General features: G+C 34.6%; 1 protein-coding gene across 1 annotated transcript in view; it reads right to left on the bottom strand.

Moving 5' to 3' along the window:
* Positions 1-2175: 2175 nt before the first annotated feature.
* LOC149836084 (GTP-binding protein) overlaps positions 2176-24059 on the bottom strand; it is a 35291-nt gene continuing 13407 nt past the window's right edge. The window contains exons 6-8 of the mRNA XM_090008980.1: positions 15060-15245; positions 4466-4603; positions 2176-2687 (exon numbers count right to left, since the gene is read on the bottom strand). Coding sequence (XP_089865106.1) covers positions 2373-2687; positions 4466-4603; positions 15060-15245 — 639 coding nt within the window. The 3' untranslated portion in view covers positions 2176-2372. The remainder of the gene's footprint in view (positions 2688-4465; positions 4604-15059; positions 15246-24059) is intronic.

The following is a 24059-nucleotide window of genomic DNA, read 5'->3' as shown; positions in this document are numbered from 1 at the left end:
AGCATTAGTGATCAGGCAGGACCTCAATGGTTTTACCAACCAGAGGCCAGCCAATATGTGGTTAGTGATTTTATTTTATTTTTGTTTTTTGTTTTTTGTTTGCTTCGGGGGGTCCCTTGGATCATCCAAAAAAAAACTATGCCCATTTTTGTAATTTTATAAAAGAAACCACATTAAGATACAGTGAAGATAGCATTAAAATTCAAGAATTTATTAGATCAGCTGAATAGATAAGGAGTTGAGCCAATTCGTGCTGTAAAAATATTAATTCAGAAATAGGTATAAAGAGATAATAAAAATATTACTTCAGCAGAAGATATAAGGTGCTAGGTTAGAAAATGCCTCACGATTTCGCAGTGTTTGGAAATAGAGCTGGTAAATGATAGTACCTGTTGGTGACAAGAGAATCGATGGTTTTCTCCCTGGTTGTCAAAAAAAATAATAATAAAACATAGATTCTTCTATTTTACTATTAAGGATGTCAATGAATTCGATTCCCTTTAGTTGCATTTGGCAAGTCAAAACCATATCTGATTATAATCGGATGCAGATATGGTTTTGATTTTTTTCTCCAAATCCAACAAATATTCTAATTTGACAGATATCCGAGTCCGTTTACATGTAAAAAAAAAATTGAATCTGGTATTAGCTTTTCACCATCCAAATCTGAATCCAATTTTCAATCTGTTTAACCAACATCCAATTAGTCGAATATGGTAAATGGCCACATCTGATACAAATTCAAACCGTTTACATCCCTATTTGCTCTCAAAGAAATCAAGTTGTTGCTGCCAAGAAAGAGTCCCATTTAGGATGGAAGTTAGGAAGCTGCAACTAATACCAAATGACACATACATACCTTTTATGTGTGTTAATTATACTTATGCATCAGCTTTAAGTGTTGCAAAATAAATACGTGCTTGTGAACTTGGTACTACGGAAGGTCTGAAACTATAGAGTAGAAACCAGTTTTTCATATTTGTTAGATTTTTAAAAAAAATGACCATATGTACAATAAAAATGACATGTTTCTCGAAAAACCTTACAATTTTCAAAAATCCGCCTTTGTCTGAAACCACAACTTTCGGCAGTAAAAGGACATTTTCACCTTTCGCACATGTGAATTTTCTCCATATATGCGAACTTCCCTCTCAAATATTCAAATATATGAATTTTCTCCTTTATTTTCAAATTTTTGATCGAATATGTGAATTGTCTCCCATGCTTTTGTAAATTTCCTCACAAAATATGAGAATATATGAATATCCTCCCAAATATGTGATTTTTCTCCCAAAATATATGAATGTTTTACTGTATTTTGTGATTTTTCCCCAAAACACATTTTTGAAGCGGCACTTAAGGCTCTAGCGACACTTTGGAAGCATCGCTAAAGGCTTTAGTGGTGCTTCTAAAGTGTCACTAAATGTCAAACACACTTTTGAAGTGCCGCTAAAAGCTTTAATGGGGGCTTTTAAAGAATCGTTAAATGCCCATCGCGCTTTTGAAGTGTCAGTTTTTTTCAACTCCTTTTATTAAAAATCTCATAAGGGGCCCAGGAGGACATTCGCAAATGCAAAAGCACGGAGGACACTCGCAAATGTGTGGGAGAAAATTTGCATATTTGAAAGAAAAATCGCAAATACAAAAAAAAAAATTGCACATATTTGAAAGAAAAGTTTGCATATCAGAGAAAAATTGCATGTACTAAGAGTGAAAAGCTCCTTTTACAACCGAAAAGTTGTGGTTTTGGACAGCAAGTGAATTTTGTAAGTTTTAGGGCATTTGGAAAATCGCATTATATTTGTACAATCATTTTTCAAGTTTTTTTATTTTGTAGATCGGACCCTATGAATGTAAGTTTGAAGTTTGTTTGGTAGAAAATGACTTCTAAATCATGTGATTGTAACATGTGCTTACAATGTACCAAAATTCCAAGAAAAAAATCATATTTCTATATCTAAAAAACACAATCCAAGGTTAGATCCTTTGCAAACAAACCATGTTGAACACATCTATGTGGTTAGATTGAATCAATATGAACCCTATGACTCAAGCTCAAATAGTTCTGTAACTTTATTAGTACCAAATAAAAACCTCAAAAAAAAAGTAAGTGTTGATAACACCATACGCATACACTTAGCATCAACATCAAACACTTACATAATGAAAAGCTAATGGCCATAATCAGGAAATGCAATGATCATTGATCATACCAAAATCACTTTCAAAATTCATCATAAAAAGAAATAAAAGGGATCAGCAAACATGCCGTTTCATGTCACAAATTTCCATTTCCACGCACCAAGAAACCCTCGATCCCTTTGAGCCAAAACAGTAGATAAATAAATAAAACAAGAGAAAAACTAGCAGCTTCAAGAGGGCACTTCTCTTGGTAGCATTCTTTTGTCCGAGGCAACAGCCTTTACAATTTTTGTGATTCTAGGGCCAGAATTCTTAGAACTGCTCCCTGCTTTCCGAGTTACGCATCGCTGAATGATGCGGATAGGAATCCCACCCATATCAAAGTCTTCTTTTAAAGACTTGGTTAGAAAACGAATATCTGTGTCCGAGAGTAGTATTGATCCACCTGTAAAAGCAACAAACGTAGGGGGACGAGCCTTCACCTGTGTGAAGTACTTGATTTTTGGCTGGGCAGCTTGATCTTTCCATGAATGCCTGCTCATGACCTGTGAGATGGAACCACAAAAAGATAATTGAAAATAAAAAGGAAGCCTCATGAATCCAAGAGAAACTAATGTATGTGCCAAAATGGAAGTTTCAGGCTAACAATATAAGGCTCAAGAGTCAAAACAACACTAATATTTTTTTCATGGTCCATCGCAGGGGTATGCAACTATGCATGTCCTTTGGCATAGTACCACTAAAACTAGATTAAGAAGAACAATAAAACTGCCATTCAGAGGAGTCCATGGAGGGCATCATGTCCCACACTGCACAAAATAGTTTTCACAAGGTAGTCATGAAAGGCTTGCAAGGAAACCAAATTAGATTTAAAAAACAAAACAAAAAAGCATGGCCTATGTTACCAAGGTCACTCCAATTTAACTCTCATATGGAACTACCACATATTACATTCAAAAGAATGTACCATAAAATTAATATGCATGGGTCTGCTGTTGAATCCTAGTAGCACAGACAATATTTATAGTCGAACCCTGGTAGTGCGCACAATAGAATTTCAAGAAAACAAAGACAAATGAACAAACAATACATATTTTCCATCTATATAAACACCAATTTACATCCATATCTATAAATGGCTTCTAGTCTCTGGTCAGACTCAAGTTATTGTTCATCGAAAAATGATGCTGTTTCAAACTTTCAATGCATAAATAACTACTGCAAGTGCACTAATTTTCACTCAGTAGGACTGGTTTTCTGAAAAGAGCTCTGGAAGAATATATGCTACAGGCATATCTCACAATCATGATCCATGTTGAGAGCTCAAACAAGGTCTCAAGATGGAAATTCTATTTTCAAATATAGTGGTTCACCATGGGATTCAGCAGAGTTCCATCATGTCCAATCATATAACAGAATCATACCTCTTGAAGATAACACATTATACAAATAGTAGTCTCCTGCAGATGATCAAGTGCACTAGTACAAGATGTGTCCTTTGTATTTTGCAGATCTCTCTCAAGATGGTCCACTTGTATTTTGCAGATCTCTCGACCTTCTTTTTCCTTAAAAAGAATATTTACTTGTGAACATTATCCTCCATATTCATCACTCGGCATGGCAGTCACCGTGTCTGACAAATTATTTTAAAGCACTCTGGCATGATGGTTACCGAAAACACCTGCACTCTAATGATGCACTAGAAGCATATTTACAATTTAATCTCAACCATCTCAAGAGGGGAGCCAACCACTTGACCATTCATCAGAAGCCTAATTACAACTATAGCATAAAAGATCTTACAAATCCTTCAAAAAAATACCAATGAACACCAAAACCTGCCTTTGTGGCATTCCATCTCCTTTGAGATAAATCTGGTCTATGCCTTCTCCAAATAAATCAGGTTGCAATCTTAAATATAACAAACCTGGCTGAATATGAATGTGAACAGAGAAGTGGCAACTTTAGTAGGCTCACCAGAGAAACCATCTATCCAATGTGTTGTTATTTTAAATGTGTCCGTATTAGTATGCACAAATTCATGTGTAGATAGGTGCTTTATATATTTTCTTATGTCATTCTCACATTGCAGGATGGTAGTTTAGATATGTTCTCACTGTCATCTATTTAAGCTTTCATTTGCACAATAGAAACTGTGTGCAACTAGTGAATCACAGAAGAAAATCAGGAAGGCTGCTGCATTGGTTGCTCACACTAGTGGAATGAATTACATGTGTTCCAACCCCAGTATAAAGATTAAAAGTAGTAAATAGTCATATAAGCATGGAATATGGGATAATAAATGAATAAAACAAAAGTTTACCTTGCGGAGCCAGCGGTTAAGGCATGCAGTCGGCAACCTTGAACACCATTTCTCATAAGTGTCGATTACCCTTCGCATGATTGCCATCCGTCCCCTCCCCTCCAATGCAGAAACAAACAAAACAGGTATGCCTGTTATCTGCAGACAAAACTCACTAATTAATAAAAATCTTATCATACAATGATAGAACAGTCATTAACTTATTGAGAACTGGAAAAGAAAAGAGAATAAAAACTGTTCATGGTATCGCTCTCACATTGTCTTATTTCTGAGGGGAAAGATATCCTTGGTGTTTCTGTGCCTTAGCTCTTACAAGATTCATTAAGTATCATCGTTCTAATATTTAACAGTTTAGAATGGTCAATCAAGTTTCATAACAGCATAATATGATCACTTCTAGCCCTAATACTGCTGATAGAAGCCCATACAACTTTGAGGAAATTAATTCTTCCCCACTTAGCATCTGAAGTAAAGCATTGACATGAGTCTCCAATGTCTTTGTACAGAACAGAAGGTCATTCCTGGTCAGATCTACTTATTGGTTTATAACAGGCCATGAAATCAATATTGATTTCCTTATGCATTAAAATATTATTTTCTTTGCTTACTGAGCTATGGGGCATAGGACCTACCCCCACCTCTACTGACACTGCAAGTTAACCAAGGGTGCCAATAACAATTTCACTTTGATAAATAGACACTTCAAGCCTCTTGTATGGGGTAAAAAACTAATTATTCTTGCTCCAACATCTTTCCTTCTCTTCCTCTTCCCCATAATTCGCATTTCTATTAGTTAAGCCACCTAGAAAATGATGAGAATATTTTTCATGATCAGATCAGCACGTCCTCCATTAACAGCAACTACCAAACACAGTTATGACAACAAGATGCAGCATCATATCACCAACAACCACAAGCTCAATTGATGTTCAATTCATTTCTAACATAACTCAAATGAAGGCAGCAAATGTCCGTTAATTCCTCTGTTAAACTTCACAATCGAGCTAGAAGGCATTCACATCAAAGCATCTGTAACCAAAATTCAGCTCCATAAAGAACCTAAGGATTTAAGTACTGCCAAGAAAAGCTAACTTCCAAGTTGAGCCACAAAAGGCTACCATGTACTATAAAAAACAAAGTTCTTTTCATAAATAGGCTGTGAAACATATTATAACAAGCATGCTTAAGAAGGGAACCTAATTCACTTGTATAACAGCACATTAGCATGTCTTGAAGTTCAATTTTTTCAACATTTCATATGTTGTGAGACAAACTCAAAGTCTACTTCTGACAAGACTCCTACAAGAAACAAGGTTTGTGTGTTTCAAATCCACAAAGCAAACATTAAGTTCATTGCCTAGAAAAACATGAAATAATATCACACAAAGAAAAAAAAGAAACATACAGAATCACAAACATTCAAACTAAAAAACTATTAGAGCAAATACAAGAGAAGATGGCAAGAGAGGAATTAGGGGGAAGTTAGAGAACTTCAATCCACAAATGAGAGAATACAGCATTATATGGGGGTTGACCCCTCTAGGCAAAAAAAGACAAAATTTATTGACTCCACACCTAACTAATATACATAGACAAGAATGTTAAAATGTATTGTATAATATATATAGTTCTATATATATTCATTTTGTATGTAAATTGAAATACCCATCAAGGGTATTTCAGTCATTCCACATTGTAATAGGTGTCAGCCTAGTAGGGGCAGACTTTACATTTTTTATTTCTTTATTTTTGTTTTTTTAATATTTATAATATGGCTGTTGGGACAGCCCGACTAGTTGGTCATACATATGACCATTGGGGGCTAGCCCAACGACTAGTTGGGCTGCCACCATTCCTTCTTTTTCTTCATGTATTATAAATAGGGGCTAGTCCCCTTTGTATCTCTAATGTTTTCCTAAGCATTCTAACTCCTTGTGAGTTTTATTATGAATGAAATATTATTATTTTTATATTGTTGGTGTTGCTCTTGTGCCTTAATGCATGGTATTGCCCATAGTGGCTGTTTGTATTGGCTATGTTGGTACTTTGTATTGAACCCTAGTGGACTTGTGCATGTGCACTTTGTGTTTATATTATTGTAAGCCCTTTGAGGCTCTGGTTTTGTTTTTCTGCATATTTCATTACATGGTATCAGAGCCAAGAAAATTTTCTTAGTATTTTTGCTTTTTCGGGTCTTGGGATTCTTTGGTTCGAGTTCATGCTTCGTGAAGGAATAGTGATCAATGTATGGCTTAGATTCAAGGGAGATCTCAACCCAGTATGTGTCTTAAATTTTTATATATATAATTATCATTTGAAGTTGTCTATCTCATGCTTTATGCATGAGAAAAACACTCATTTTTTTTATATGTGAAAAAATATTTATTATTTCTTAAAACCCTTTTTTTTGAAATTTTTGTTGCTTTTGTTTATTAGTAAATGATTGGTTTTTCTTGAAATCCCTTGAGTATATGGGGTTATTTGTTAAAAAATTTCCAAACTTGTTAGATTGAAATTGCATTCATATTTATGCTAATGCTTTCATAAGGATTTTGTGAAATAATATTTATGCACACGAATGCTTTTATAAATCCTTTTAATGTGTAAGTATGTGATCTAATGTTTTTTTCTGAATTTTATGTGTTCTTGACAATTAGATACTTTATTTGAACATTTTGTGGTTATAAGGATCAAGAGATGTCATTATGTATGATTTCAAATTTATTGTGTTTTTTATCCTTATAATAAACATTGATGAACCCATATTAGTGTTGTTTCTTTATTTCTAAATATCTTAAAATGATTTGAAATATTTATTTTAATAATGGTTTTGTGTGATTTTCACAAGTATGATCTTATGAGATTTTGTTTAACTTGTGTACTCTTAATAATGGGTTCATATCATATGTGGTTGGGTCTTAGTGATCATGGATACCTTGTTATAAATTTGAATACTTGATCTTTGTGCACTTATGATAATCTCTTCATACCCATTGATGAATGAGTTTTGCATAATGTTTTGAGCATGATTTCTTTATATACAACTTGTTCTTTTATGGGTATTATGCTTTCATCCTTGAGGAATTTATGTTGAACTCCTCTACGAGGTTTATGAATTCATATGCATTGTATATATATATATATAATGTGCTCCTTTGTTGGTCCTTTAGTGGCCCTTGTGATTGTGTTATAACTCTTTAATGAACATTATCTTACATGTATTTGCATGGGATTTAAGTGTTATGCTTTTTACATACTTGTGATATTCAATAAAATATTATTTTTGAAATTATGAGCCTTCTTGTGTGTATCCCTTGGTGGGTTTTGTGAGTGTGTGTTCCTTAGAGAACATTTCTTTGTGCTTGTCCACTTAATATTTGTGGACATTTCGGTTCGTGATTGAAGACTCCTTGGATCTTTTCTAAGTGTACCCTTTGTGGTTCACTTTTGTCCTTGTCCATTTTGTATCTATTGATGGTCATTCGTGTTAAAGACTCTCATTGGTAGAGATTTTATCTTGTCATATGATTGCATTTGTTGTATACTAAACCTATTTAGTAGATCCAAGTATATCTTGTACCGCAATGAAAGTAACAAAATAAGATGCGCCTCCTTTAGAAAACACTGGAGAAGGCCTCCAAACATCAGAATGTACAAGATCAAAAGCCCTAACTGACTCAACTGTCCTAGACCCAAAATGTAGAAAATGACCTTTTGCCAATTTATAACTTTCACATTCCTTGATATGCTCAAATAGAGACCCTTTAGAACAATATGAAGATAAAATAAACTGAAGCCGTGAGCTAGATATGTGACCAAGCCTCTGGTGCCATAGCATGGAGTAATCCAACACAGCTGCTCCTAGATTCGCTTTTGATCTTCTTTGCAAACCCATGTATAGCAAATCTAGGCAATAAAGATCTCCTTTTCTAAGGTCAATCACAATCCTCCTCCCTGATAGTGTATCTTGCACAATGCAACCAAGTGGAGAAAAGGCAACATTATAATTAAATTTGGTTAGTTGGCCAGCATAAGATTTATTGCAAGAAAAGGTACATGACGAACTTGAGAAACATTTAATTTTCTCCCAAGACAAGAAATAGGAGTAATGGATCCAATCTTAGATATAGGTCTAGATGAACCATTTATAGTGAGAATAGAACCACTATAAGAAAGACAATTGGCTAAGATAAACTCATGAGTAGTAATATGACATGATGCTCATGAATCTATTAGCCAAACAATAGGACTATCTAAGATACTTAAAAGAACAATACCAAAGGAGGAAGAAAGTGCAGAGTGAGAAACAATGGCAGATTGAGCTAAGAGTTGTTGGATCTCCTGTTGAATGCGCTCAAGAGCCTGAGACTGCCCTCTTGACAAAGACTAAGAAATACTAGTCACAGTGAGAGAGGATGGTTGAGACCCACTAGTGAAATGAAATGGGGATCTTCGAAACACGAGCTTTGATTAACAAGAGCAAGTGTCAAGAATGACACTAAAGCATAACCCTTAAAAAGGGTATAACTGGAAACAAAATAAAAATAAAAATGTATTCTTTATTGATATGAAAAACCAATTGCTTAAGAAGCATTGGAGTAAAATACAAGAGGGGCTGCACCCCTTTATATACACAGCTGAAAGAGGACTCAATAGAGCTGTTGGGCACAGTCCAACAGCTCTATTTAGAGCTGCTGGAATGTGTCAGTCCAACAGCTCTATTAAGAGCTGTTGGACTGTGTCAGTCCAACAGCTCTATTGCTAGTCAAGTCTGGACAGGACTTGACTAGCAACAGTCATTCTAGTTCAAACTGAACTAGATGACATAAAGACAAAAAATAAAAATAAAGGAAAAAAAATACAGAAAAGAAAGAAATTAAAAATGTATTTATATATATATATATAATAATATAATATTATTATATATACATATATGTACAGTTTTACATTTTAACACTCCCCCTCAAACTTACGGTACAATGAGCGAAAGTTTGTCTAAGAGAAAGTGAAATCGGGGAGCAGCGAGAGGCTTTGTAAAGAGGTCTGCTAACTGATATTCTGAAGTGACATATGGCAGATCAATTATCCCGTGTAGATATTCCTCTCTGACGTAGTGACAATCCATTTCGATGTGTTTGGTGCGTTCGTGGAATGTTCTGTTACTGGCAATGTAGATCGCACTTTTGTTGTCACAACACATTTGTGAAGCCTTTGTTGCTTCAACTCCCATGTCAGCAAGCAGTCGTCGGAGCCAAACTACTTCCATGGTCGTGGTTGCCATGGCTCTGTATTCAGCTTCGGTAGATGAGAGAGATACCTTCTGCTGCTTTTTACACCTCCACGAGATTAATGATTCTCCTAAAAAGACACAAAAGCCAGTGGTTGAGTGTCTGTTATTGGGATCACCTCCCCAATCAGCATCAGTATATGCAATTAAATCAAGAGAAGAGGAGGAAGATAAGAAAAGTCCTCGTGAAAGAGAGGACTTGATGTATCTGATAATACGCATGACTGCTCCCATATGAACAGAAGTAGGAGCATGTTGAAATTGACTTGCTGTATGAACAGCATGTGCTATATCTGGTCTGGTAATGGATAGATAGGAAAGTGCCCCGACAAGCTGTCTGTAAGGAGTAGGGTCTGCAAGAAGTTCTCCATCATCAATCTTCATTTTAACATTAACAACTTCTGGAGTGTCAACTTTCTTATCATCAGTAATACCAGACCTGAAAACAATATCAAAAGCAAATTTAGTCTGAGATAATAAATATCCTCTAGGAGAATAAGCAACTTCAATGCCTAAAAAATATCTCAACAAGCCCAAATCAGTCATTTCAAAATGAGATTTAAGAAGTGTTTTGATTGTTTCAACTCCCTGTTTATCGCTTCCGGTGATGATCATATCATCCACATAGAGAAGAAGCACAATGATCCCTGCATCAGAATTCTTAATAAACAAAGCAGTGTCAGTTAAACAGAATTGAAAACCAATATCAATCATAACACGACTAAACCTATCATACCAAGCTTTTGGTGCTTGTTTAAGTCCATAAAGAGCTTTTTCTAAGCGAAGGACTTTACCCTTAGGAATACTTAGACCAGGAGGGGGTTCCATATATACTTCTTCAACTAGCTTTCCATTTAAAAAAGCATTTTTGACATCCATTTGAAAAATAGACCATTTTTTGATAGAAGCTAAGGCAATTAAGGTTCGGACAGTAGTCATACGAGCCACCGGAGCAAAGGTTTCTTCATAATCAATCCCATATTCTTGGGCATAACCTTTGGCTACTAAACGGGCTTTATATCTTTCAAGAGTACCATCACTCTTGGTTTTAATTTTATAAACCCATCGACATCCTATAGTTTTCTTCCCTGGAGGAAGATCTTGAATATTCCATGTAGAAGCCTTTTCAAGTGCATCTAATTCAACTTTCATGGCTTCTATCCATTTGATATCATTTTTTGCTTGAAAATATGTGGATGGTTCTTCATATGAGTGAATTAATGCAATAACTGCCCTATATGTGGGTGAGAAAGACTCGTATGATACAAACTTTTCTGGAGGCCTCGAGATCCGGGATGATTGTCTAGTTGGAATGTTAGAATATTTCTCAAGTGCACATGGAGTATTAGACTCTTGTCGCCTGGAATATTGAATACTAGTATCTCTATGAACTTCTTCATTTTCAACATTAAGATCAATAATTCTTGGATCATCATCAAAGTTACAATCAAGGTCATATTCATCAGATGTTGATGTTAGATCTAGCAAAAAGGAGTACTCAGTGACGTCTTTTAATTTTCTAAAATCAAAGAAGCTCTCCTTTTCAAGAAAGGAAACATTTCTAGACACATATAGTTTATTATTTTTGAAGTCAAAACATCTATAACCTTTCTGGTTTTCAGCATATCCTAAAAAGGCACAGGGAATCGCACGAGGGGAAAGTTTATCATTTTTGTCAGTAAATATGAAACATTTGCACCCAAATATTCTTAATCTAGAGTAGTCTGGAGAAATGTTCATAAGTTTTTCAATGGGAGTGATATTTTGTAACGAAGAAGATGGCATCCTATTAATGAGATAGGTGGCAGTTAAGGCAGCTTCTGCCCAAAAGTCTTTAGGGACTTGATTTGCTATTAATAAAGTTCTAGTGGTTTCTATAATATGGCGATGTTTTCGTTCTGCCAGTCCATTTTGTTGAGGTGTATAAGGACAAGATCTTTGATGTGTGATGCCATGCAATTTAAGATAATTTTGAAAATCTGTGGATAAAAACTCTCCCCCTGAATCTGTGCGAAAAATAGTAATATCATTTTGAAATTTGTTTTTAACCATATTATGAAAAGTTTGAAAGTATGAAAATACTTCAGACTTATGTTTGAGAAAGTACATCCACGTATGTCGGGAGAAATCATCGACAAAAATAACATAGTAAACAAATCCTCCTTTAGAAATTACTGGTGCAGGACCCCAAACATCCGAGTGTATTAATTCAAGTGGTCTTGAAGAGAAAAAGGTTCTGTTCTGAAATGGTAATCTTTTCATTTTGCCGAGAATACAATCTTTACAATCAAATGATTCAGAGTTACAAAATTTCCCTAGATTTGGAAAATGTTGGATTTTGGCTATATGTGGGTGACCAAGTCTCTTATGCCACAGTTCCAACTCTATTTTTTGAATATTATAACAAAAAGCTTTCTTCGGCATTTCCAAAAAATCCATGTAATAGAGTCCCCCTTCTCTATGGCCTTCCCCAATCAGCTTGCCTGACTGGCGATCCTGTACCCAACAACCATGAGAAGAAAAAGAAATATTACACCCATAATCAGAAATTTGAGATACAGATAAAAGATTTAAATTTAATTTGGGAACATGTCTAATTTCTGGAATAAAAAAATTTTTTGTTTTATAAATTTTTTCAAAATCTCCTATTCCTTCTATTTCAAGAGAAGTCCCATCAGCAGTAAAGACCTTTGACACACTTGTTTTATTTTTAACACATTTGGATAGACTTTGATTATTTGGGGTCATATGAAAAGATGCACCAGAGTCAAGAAGCCAAGAAATTTTACCTAAATCAGAAAAAGATGAGGCTGCTGCGCCGGTTGAAGCTTCAGATGAGGAAGAGGCACCTTTGATGAGAGGCTGAAGGATCTCCATTAGTTGGGCCAGAGAAACTGGTGCATCCTGATCTTTAGGCTCCGATCCAGCAATTGCAGCTCTTTTTTCTCTCAGCTCCTTAAGTTTGGGACATTGTGGCCTGTAGTGTCCCGGTTCATGACAGTGATGACAAATAACTTTCTTCTTATCATAGTCACCATTTTGTCGGTTAAAGTGAGGAGGCCTATATGATCGAACATGATTCCCTGGTCTAGACACGGCTAAAACGGAATCATCTTCAATTTTTAAAGAACCTTTCCGGAGACGATTTTCTTCCATTGTTAACTCTTCAATAGTTTCAACAATAGAAGGAATTTTTCCCCGGTGAAGTAGGGCCGATTTAGTGGTTTCAAATTCCGGCCTTAATCCAGTGATAAACTGGTAAAAATGTTCAACATCGAGTTGTTTCTGACGAAGCTCGATGTCTTCGGCACAATGCCACTTTGGTTCTAAAAGGGAAAGTTCTTCCCAAAGTTCGGACAACCCATTGTAATATTCACGAATAGTTTTGTCTCCTTGTGTCATCATTCGAACTTTTTCTTGGAGGTTGCACACGTGTGCAATATCTTTAAGGGAATACATATTCTTAAGGTATTCCCATGCCTTATCGGCATGATCAAATTTGGCAAGACTTGAGCATTTTTTAATGTCAACGCTATTGATAAGCCATGACATTATCTTCGCATGAGATATTCTCCATTCTTTCCATTTCTTCTCGTATGAGGCAATAGCCGTGATTTTCTCTTCTTCCGATAGAGGGACGTCTTTATCTCCCTCCTTTTTAGTAAGAGATAGCTTAGGTTCCGAATCGGAACCATCCACAATCCCCCATAAGCCTTTTCCCCATATATGGTGCTTCATGATTGAAGCCCATGTTACATAGTTCGTATCGCTTAGTTTCATAGGCATGATGGTGACTTTATCATTGTCATCCATCGATTACAAGGAGAGAAAGAATAGGGATAGAAGAGAAACAAGAAGGAAAATGAGAAAGAAAGAAAAAAAAAACAATACAACAAGATGTGAAATCTTCTCCAATGAAGTGATAAAACACTTCTCTTCAAGTGGCGAACACTTTTGCAAACGGGCACGGAAACCGAGGCAGCTTTTCCTCAAGATTTAGTACTTCCACGGCTCTGATACCATGAAATGAAATGGGGATCTTCGAAACACGAGCTTTGATTAACAAGAGCAAGTGTCAAGAATGACACTAAAGCATAACCCTTAAAAAGGGTATAACTGGAAACAAAATAAAAATAAAAATGTATTCTTTATTGATATGAAAAACCAATTGCTTAAGAAGCATTGGAGTAAAATACAAGAGGGGCTGCACCCCTTTATATACACAGCTGAAAGAGGACTCAATAGAGCTGTTGGGCACAGTCCAACAGCTCTATTTAGAGCTGCTGGAATGTGTCAGTCCAACAGCTCTATTAAGAGCTGTTGGACTGTGTCAGTCCAACAGCTCTATTGCTAGTCAAGTCTGGACAGGACTTGACTAGCAACAGTCATTCTAGTTCAAACTGAACTAGATGACATAAAGACAAAAAATAAAAATAAAGGAAAAAAAATACAGAAAAGAAAGAAATTAAAAATGTATTTATATATATATATAATAATATAATATTATTATATATACATATATGTACAGTTTTACATTTTAACAACTAGTTGTTTGCATCTCCTTGGGTTTTATATTTTCATTTGATGATGCCACAAAAGCTCATGTTCTCTTCTTTCTAAGGGTTGGGCATGAATTTTTTTATATGCCCAAGCTCCTTGCAATAGTGGCACCTGACAACACTAATTGGAGCCATATTGAGCTCAAAGAGAATATTATTTTGCATCAAGAGAGGAGGGAGACGGCATTCAACTGCATAATGGTGCTATATTGCAAACTCTGAAGAGAGTCCAATACCATATTAGAGAAAACACAAGTGAAGATGGCAAGAGAGGAATTAGGGCAAGTTAGAGAACTTCATTCAACTTCAACAAATCAGAGAATACAACATTATATGGGGGTCGACCCCTCTAGGCACAAAAAGACAAAATTTGTTGACTCTACACCTGACTAATATACATGGACAAGAATACCCCTATAAATAATAGAATATACATAAGAGAGGGGTAGAACAAAAAAATGGCATGTAAAAACACATATTGCATATTACATCTTAACGAAAACAAATTTCAGAAAGGGTAAACTTACTCCTAATGTGAGGTTCATTTGTATCCAGCTATCGCTATAACAACAAGCAACTTTTCTTAGAAAGAAATCAATAATCAACAACAGATAAGAGATTAAAAAAAGTTAGAACTTTTATGCACAACAAGAATTGTTTCAAGCTAGAACAAGTAGCAAAACAGAGGCAAAAATCACATGCAAAAGGGAGCAGCACAATAAACCATGTTGTAAACAAATTCACAAACCTGGGGAAGAATTGTTTGAATTTCTTCACGCACAGCTGTCATTACCCTTTCAGATAGTCTTGGATCCTTTTTACCTCTCAGGAGATCCATCTTGTTCACAATCACCACCAGCCCTCTACCTTCTTCAACTGCTCGCCGTGCTATGACTACTTCAGCATGCCTCATGCTGCATTTAGCTTTAGCAATCTGAGAAGATGAACATACTAAATTTATGAATTTCATATTTTCACTTCCTGATCATGTAGCAGAAAATTGGATGAAAAATGGTTGCAGTTAATGTAAAAGTAAAACCTATATTAATTCCAAAACATGCTATTTTCCAATTTTGCAATTTGTGTTTAATAAAGCAATATATGATATCATGCTTTGAAACTCTGGACAATTTCTCTAGACTCCCTGTGAACTTAAGGGTCATGAATATAACCCGTATCAATGAAATATGTCAATTATTTATTTCTTTATTAATGGTATTTTAATCACTATACTTACTTTTTCTTCTACAGTTACAGGGAGCATATTGCAGAGGATGATCAATTTCACACAATGCATTCCTCAAAACATATTCAGAGTTCCCTTTTTAGGTAGAGTTATGAGTGCCTCAGTAATGAGATATGCGGAATTACAAGACAAAGTGCAAAAGCATATCCACAAGTCCAAGAATGGACAATACAAAGGCACAATACAAGCACAAGAGTGCACACAAAGACTTCAAAGAGTCTTAGAATAACAATAAAAGTAAAAATATAGAGTTTATTGAATGAATATGCTTTGAAAAAGCATTAAAATACATGTGAGGGGTTCACCCCTATTTATACAAGAGGAAAGAGAGCATGGACTCTATTGAGAAGCCCCCAATAGAGTAATTGGGAGCCCCAACGGTCACACAACGACTCTATGGTCTTTTGACCATAGAGCTCATGCTCTTTTATATAAATGACATAAAAAATAAAGAAAATAAAAAGTAAAAAAGAAGAAAAGAAAATATATAAAAAGGTTACATTATGAAAAAACCAAAATACCCTTTAAGTGTAATACAAGTAATAATTGTATATATATGATCATATATAATCTATTTTAACACCCCTCCTCAAACATACAGTGTGATCACCGAAAGTTTGTTGAGAAGAAACAAGTGAGGTGCGGCCAGAGCTTTGGTAAAAAAATCTGCGAGTTGATATTCTGATGTGACATATGGCAATTCAATAGTTTCTCTCAAGAATTCATCACGAACGTAGTGATAGTTTATCTCAATATATTTATTACGCTCATGGAATGTGTGGTCGTTAGCAATGTAAATTACGCTTTTATTGTCGCAACACATCTTCGAAGGTTTGGATATGCCAACTCCTATATCTTTGAGGAGATTTTGTAACTATATTAGCTCCATGAATGTTGTTGCCATAGTTTTATATTCAACTTTTGTTGATGATAGTGATACATTTTGCTGCTTTTTGCATCTCTAAGCAATTAATGAATCTCCTAGAAAAACACATAAATAAGTAGTTGAGATTCTATCATTGGGATTTTCTCCCCAATCAACATCAATATAAGCAAGTAAATCTAAAGAAGAAGATGAAGATAAGAAAAACCCTTTAGTTATGGTATTCTTTATATATCTGACAACTCTTAACACATCACTCATATGTACTGTGGTTGGAGCATGTTGAAACTGACTGGCAGAATGAATAGCATGGGCTATATCTGGTCTGGTGATAGATAAGTAGGTGAGTAACCCGATTAGTTGCTGATAAGGTGTTGGATCTTCGAGAAGAGTTTCATCTTCAATTCTTAATTTTGCATTGATCATCTCAGGTGTCACCACCTTCTTATTATCTGAAATCTCTGACTTAGCACAAATATCAGCAACAAGCTTCATTTGAGAAAGAATATACCCTCTGGGCTATGTAACCAAGACACGACACTTAGAGTGTTGTACCCGTATCGACACGTGTCGACATGGGTACTAGTACCTAGACACGGCATTTGTTGTGTCCTATATTATATTATATTATATATTTTTAATATAATATATATTTTAGATATATAATATATATTTTTAGTATATATTTTAGATATATAATATATATTTTTTAGTATATATTTAATCGTGTCCTCATACCCACGTTTTTTGGAATTGTCGTGTTGTACCCATCATACCCACACCCATAGTCGCACCGGTACCCAAGTGACAGCTTCTGGAAGAGTAAACAACTTCAATACCTAAGAAATATCTTAGAAAACCCAAATAAGACATCAAAATTTTATTTTAAAATATTTTTAATGTCAGTAAATTCTTGTTTATCACTTCTTGTTATAATCATGTCATCTACGTACAGTAGAAGAATAACAACTTTAGAACCTGTACTTTTGACAAAAAGAGCAGTGTCGGTATAGCAAAAATGAAAACCCAGATGAGTCATTACATTACTAAATTCATCGTACCAGGCCTTAGGAGCTGTTTAAGACCATAACAAGGCCTTTTTAAGTCTAAGAGTTTTACCTTTTTCAATATCAAATCCTGGCGGAGGGTCCATATGCACCTCATTCAATTCACCATTGAGAAAAGTATTTTTAACATCAAGTTGGTAAATGGGCAATGTTTGGATAAATGTTACGACTATGAGGATCCTAACACTAGTCATCCTAACTACCGGTGCAAAGGTTTCCTCATAGTCAATTCTGTATTCCTAAGAATATCCCTTGGCCACTAACCTAACTTTATATCTTTCTAGAAACCTGTCACTCTTGGTTTTAACCTTAAAACCCCATTTTCATCCTATAGATTTTTTTTTCTAGTGGTAATGAGGTCACTTCTCAAGTTTTAGCCTTTTTAAGGGTATCAAGTTCGGCATTCATAGCTTTAACCCATTCTGGAAGGGTTTTGGCTTCATTATAATGTGTTGGTTCATAATGGGAGTATAAAGCTACGAAACATGATCTATAGTTTGGTGCCAAAGTATCATAAATAATTGGATCTACTAAGAGGAGTTTCTTCTATAAAGGAGTCATGGGAATATTTTTTTAAAGCACTTTGGGCACGTCTTTGCTCATGCCGGGTATAAACTTGTATAGGTCTATCAATAATATCATCATTTCTCAATGATGATTCGGCATTCTCAATATTAAAATGTTCATCACCATCTAATTTTTCTTCATTATTTAAATAAACATCACAAGAAGTTAGATCTTCTTATGGCAAGAGGTTAAATAAAAAAGTGTAATCAACTTCTTCATTTTCTTGAGTTTGAAGTCGAGTTTCATTTTTTTAAAAAGTCACATCTTTTGAGACATAAAGTTTGTTATTTTTAAAATCAAAACATCTATAACCTTTTTGGTTTTCTCCATAACCAAGAAAGGCACACTCAATGGATTTAGGAGATAATTTATTCTTTTTATTGGTTTTCTCCATAACCAAGAAAGGCACACTCAATGGATTTAGGAGATAATTTATTCTTTTTATGTAAGAGAACAAAGCACTGACAACCAAATATATGTAATCGCTTAAAATTGAGTGTTCTTACAAATATTTTTTCATATCGGGAAACATTTTTCAAAGAAAATGAGGGCATTCTATTTATCAAATAAGTTGATGTTAGAATGGCTTCGGCCCAAAAACTTTTGAGAGTATCTTTAGAGATAAGAAGAGTCCTAGTGGTTTCTATAATATGCCTATGTTTTCTTTCGGCTAGTCCATTTTGTAGCGGGGTTCTAGCACAATAATTTTGTTGACAAATCTTATTTTGTTTTAAATAGTTTTGAAATTCATTGGATAAGTATTCACCACTCGAGTCGGATCTAAGAATGAAAATATCCTTTTTGAAATTGAATTTTGACAATCATATGAAATTCTTTAAAAAAAAAATACATCGGATTTTAAATTAAGGAAGTAGACCCACGCATATCTAGTAAAATCATCAATAAATATAGATTAATATGAATAACCTCCTTTTGATATGACCAAAGAAAGTCCCCACACATCCGAATGAACTAATTCAAAAGGTCTTTTAGAGACAAGTGTTTTATTAGGAAAAGGAATAGATTTCATTTTGCCAAGAATACAATCTTTGCAAATTAAATCCTTTTCATTACGAAATTTTTCTCAAAAGAGAAAAGATACGTCTTTGAATAACTCAGATGTTCAAGTCTTTTATGCCAAGTTTCAATATATTTATCTTGTACATAGTTACAAAAGGATTTCAAAGGAAGATTCAAGGAATCCATGAAGTAGAGATCTTCCCTCCTAATGCCTTCCCAATCTGCTTCCCGGACCAGAGATTTTGCACCAAGCAACCCTTAAATAAGAAGGAGATTTTACATCCATGATTAGAGATTTGGGAAACCGAAAAAAGATTTAAATTTAACTTTGAAACCATCCTAACTTTTGGAATACAAAAAGTTTAAGAAGAGTCTAAGGTTCCAATATTTTTAACTTGTAAAAATGTTCCATCAACAGTAGAAACATAAGATATTTTTGAGTTAGTGCATAAATTGGATAGGATATTCTCATGCGGTGTCATATAAAAAGAGGCTCTTGAATCAAGAATCTAAGAACGCATACCTGGAGGAGAAGATAAGGCTATAGCAGCACCCGAAGTTAATGGAGATTTGAGTAAATGTTGAAGTGCCTCTGATAGTTGAGAAAGAAAAAGTGTCTCATTCCCTTTTAATTGATTCTTCTCCTATTGGTGTAGATTCTTCAACGTACCTTGTTTTTGGGAGTCATTAAGCTTGGGACAATTAGGTTTTATGTGTCCCGGTTTATGACAATGATGACAAATAGCTTTCCTATAGCCACTATTATTTTCATTATAGTTATTTTGCCTCCCAAAGTGTGGAGGCTTATAAGTCTTCATATGGCTGCCAGGCTTAGAAACGGTCAATACTTTATCTCCTTTAATCATACAAAGACGAGTTTCTTCTTGGCATATTTTGGCAACCGCATCTTCCAAAGGAAGAGGTTTAGATATGTGGAGAAAAGAATATCTAACTTGTTTAAATTTGAGCCGAATCTCAAGTAAAAAATGGAAAAAATGCTTTTTCATTTGCTCTCTTCTTAGCTCCACGTCTTCACTAGCAACCCATTTGGATTCAAAAAGTGTCAACTCATCCCAAGTGCCAAGTGCACTAAAATAATTGCGGACACTCATGTCCCCTTGTTAGGTGGTTTGTATTTTCTCTTGCAAGAAAAATTATCTTAGAAGGTGTTTTTAGGTATACATATCCTTCATAAAGAACCATGCCTCATTGGCTTTACAGAATTAAGCAATGTTAGCACATATTTTAAGCTCAACATTGTTCATAAATCAAGCAAGAATTTTTGCATGGTTACTTTCCCAATCTTTTACCTTAAATTGATGATCTTCAATAGCTTTAATGTGAGCATCTCCTTCCAAGGCTTTTTCTTGAGTTCCTTCCAACTTGGTGAGCTTGAGTTGAGGCGCTGGGATAATATCCATCACATATCCCCAAAGCTTCTTTCTTTTGAGGTTATTCTCCATAACGGATGTCCACATCTTGTAGTTGAAACCGTTTAGCTTGAAAGAGAGGTCAATTTTATGTTCATGTTCTATTTTGACTTGATAGAAAAGAGAGAAGAGAATGTGGAAGAACATGAAAGAGCACCTCCACTTTGAGTCACCATGAACTCATGAACACTTTTGAATGCTTTCCCACAAGCACGGACACTTAATGGCCACTTTCTACAAGACCAAGAGTGATACCATGTAATGAGATATGTGGAATTACAAGACAAAGTGCAAAAGCGCATACACAAGTCCAAGAATATACAATACAAAGGCACAATACAAAGGCACAAGAGTGCACAAAAAGACTTCAAAGAGTCTTAGAATAACAACAAAAGTAAAAATATAGAGTTTATTGAATGAATATGTTTTTAAAAATCATTAAAATACATGTGAGGGATTCACCCCTATTTATACAAGAGGAAAGAGAGCATGAACTCTATTGGGAATCCCCCAATAGAGTCGTTGGGGAGTCCCAACGACTCTATGGTCTTTTGACCATAGAGCCCATGCTCTTTTATATAAATGACATAAAAAAATAAAGAAAATAAAAAAGTAAAAAAGAAAATAAAATTATAAAAAGGTTACATTATAAAAAGACCAAAATACCCTTCAAGGGTAATACAAGTAATAATTGTATATATATGATTATATATATAATCATATAGAGTCTATTTTAACAGACTCATGTTCACAAGCTTCTTTACCTTAGAAAGGATGACTCTTTATGATCAGAAGGAAAACAACTTAAGATGAATCCTCATGCTACTAAACACCAGAAGTAAAACAAACACAGGATGAATCCTCATACTAAACACTCCAGCATTTAGCATTGACTAGTTTATGAAACATAAAAATTTTTAGAAATAATGCCAAGAATCAAATAGTAAAAAAAAATTATGACGTCAGAAAAAGAAAGGAAGAAATATATTGGAAGGAACAGGATGAGGGGCAACCAGAACACAACAACAACCTAAGGTTGTTGATCTCTTCAAGATGGTTTGGATAAAGCCATTCAGAATTGGACAAACAAACACCCATGTCCTATCGGCGCGTAGGCGACCTAGTGCGGCCCTACCGCCTGGGCGATAGGGTTTGGGCAGTAGGGCCCTATTTTAGGGCCTAGTCGCCGCCTAGGCTGAAAAGGCATCTTTTTTTTAAGTGCATTGACTAGGGAAAGGGTGTCGCTCTCCCTCACTCGGTGGTGCAAGATACTCTCTCTCTCTCTCTCTCTCTCTCTCTCTCTCTCTCTCTCTCTCTCTCTCTCTCTCTAGGGAAGTCTCCTTGTCTCTGTTTGTGTGTGTATGTAATCTGTGTATCTTTTACACTTCATATACACATTCTATGTATGTATGTAATTCATGTATAATTTGTTTGACTTTTTTGAGTTATGTACTTATGTTTCTGAGTTATATTTTTGGTTGACAGACTGCTTATGACTTATAATCTGGTTGTGTTTGTGTAATTTATATATAATCTGTTATAATCTATTTTTTGTATAGTGTTTATTCACATTGTTAATTGCATGGTTTGGTTATTCAATTGTTCATTTATTTTTATTTTTTTAACAGGTCATCATTTGCATGGTTTGTTTATTCAATTGTTCATCTCTTCTTATTTGTCTATTGCTTATATTACGTCTATTGTTGTTAATTTTTTTGTATATATAATTTTATTTTTTGTATATTGTTAGTTGTATGCTTTGTTTATTTATTTATTCTTAATTTTTTTGAGCAGGTTATTTAATATAGACGATATGTTTGTAATGAAACCAAAGTGCACAAGTACAATGCTACAAAGTGGCTACAAAGGTGCACACTCACAAGTATAAAAGTCTTTAATGGGCCAAATTCACTAAGGCCAACACACAATCCCTCAAAAGAGAGCAACAACATATAAAAAATAAGTCTTTATTCAAATATACTTTGCAAAAAGCATAGACAATATAAGGGGAAGGAGTGCCTTTAAATAGGCACTCCATGTAACAAGGGGATGGTCCAATAGCTAGTTGGACCAGCACCCAATGTTGTACAGCTACTATTACAAAAGGATAAAAAAAAAAGAAAACTAAAAGGAAATAGAAAAACATGAGGTTGTCAGTCCCTAGTGGATTGACACCTATTACAAGATAAAATTATTGAAATAACCTGAGGAGTATTTCAGTTTACTTGCATAGCAAAAGACATATATATATATATATATATATATATATATATATATATATATATATATATATATATATATATATATATACATTTTAACACCCTTCCCTCAAACTTATGGTGTGATCACCAAAAGTTTGTCAAGAAGAAAATAAAATCGAAGTGACAAAAGCGCCTTGGTGAAGAAACCTGCTAGTTGATATTCGAAAATAACATAAGGTAGAGTGATGGTGTGCTTCAAAAATTCTTCACGCACATAGTGACAATCAATTTCGATATGCTTGGTTCTTTCATGAAATGTATGATTTGCACTCTTATTATCACAACACAATCCGAAAGGTGTCGGAAGATGAACGCTCATGTCTTCAAGTAATCTTCGCAACTAGACGATCTCTGATGTTGTCATAGCCATTGCATGGTACTCGACTTCAGTGGATGATAAAGATACTTTCTATTGCTTTTTGCACTTCCATGATACCAGAGAATCACCTAAAAAAACATAAAAACCAGTAGTTGAGCGTCTATCATTTAGATCTTCTCTTCAATAATCTGAGTCAGAATAAGCAACAAACTCAAGAGAGGAAGAAAAAGATAGCAAAAGACCTCTAAAGGTAGAGGTTTGTAAATATCTAACAATTCGCATCACAGCACTCATGTGAACTGTGGTGAGAGAATGTTGAAATTGACTAACAGTATGAATTGCATGCTCAATATCAGGCCTAGTAATAGTTAAATAAGTCAGGGCGTCAATCATTTGGCGATATGGAGTAGGATCATCCAAAGATGTCCCATCATTAATTTTCATCTTGGCATTAATAACTTCGCGTGTGTTCAGCCTTTTTTCATCAGTAATGTCTGACTTGTCAATAATATCATTAACAAACTTGGTTTGAGAAAGCAAGTATCCTCTAGGAGAGTAAGCAACCTCAATTCTAAGAAAACATCTTAGAAATCCAAGATCAGTCATTTCAAAATATTTTTTAAGAATACATTTATTTACTCCCTGTAATGATCATATCATCAACAAAAAGCAGAAGTATAACAATACCTGCATCAGATTTCTTAGGCAATATAGCAGTATCAATATAGCAAGATTTAAAACCAAACTTTAACATAACAGGCTTTAGGTGCATGTTTCAAACCATAAAGAGTTTTTCTCAATCGAAGTACCTTACCAGAGAGGACTTCATATTTAGGAGGTAAATTCATATAAACCTCTTCTTTTAAATCTCCATTTAAAAAAATATTTTTAACATCGATTTGATATATAGGCCAACCTTTAATAGCAGCAACAACAATAAGGGTCCTAACTAAAG

This window comes from Nuphar pumila, chromosome 6 (genome assembly GCF_984573655.1).
Source record: "Nuphar pumila chromosome 6, dmNupPumi1.hap1.1, whole genome shotgun sequence".
Classification (NCBI taxonomy): domain Eukaryota; kingdom Viridiplantae; phylum Streptophyta; class Magnoliopsida; order Nymphaeales; family Nymphaeaceae; genus Nuphar; species Nuphar pumila.
Note: the sequence above shows the minus strand (reverse complement) of the source record. Positions and strands in the feature narration are given on the sequence as shown.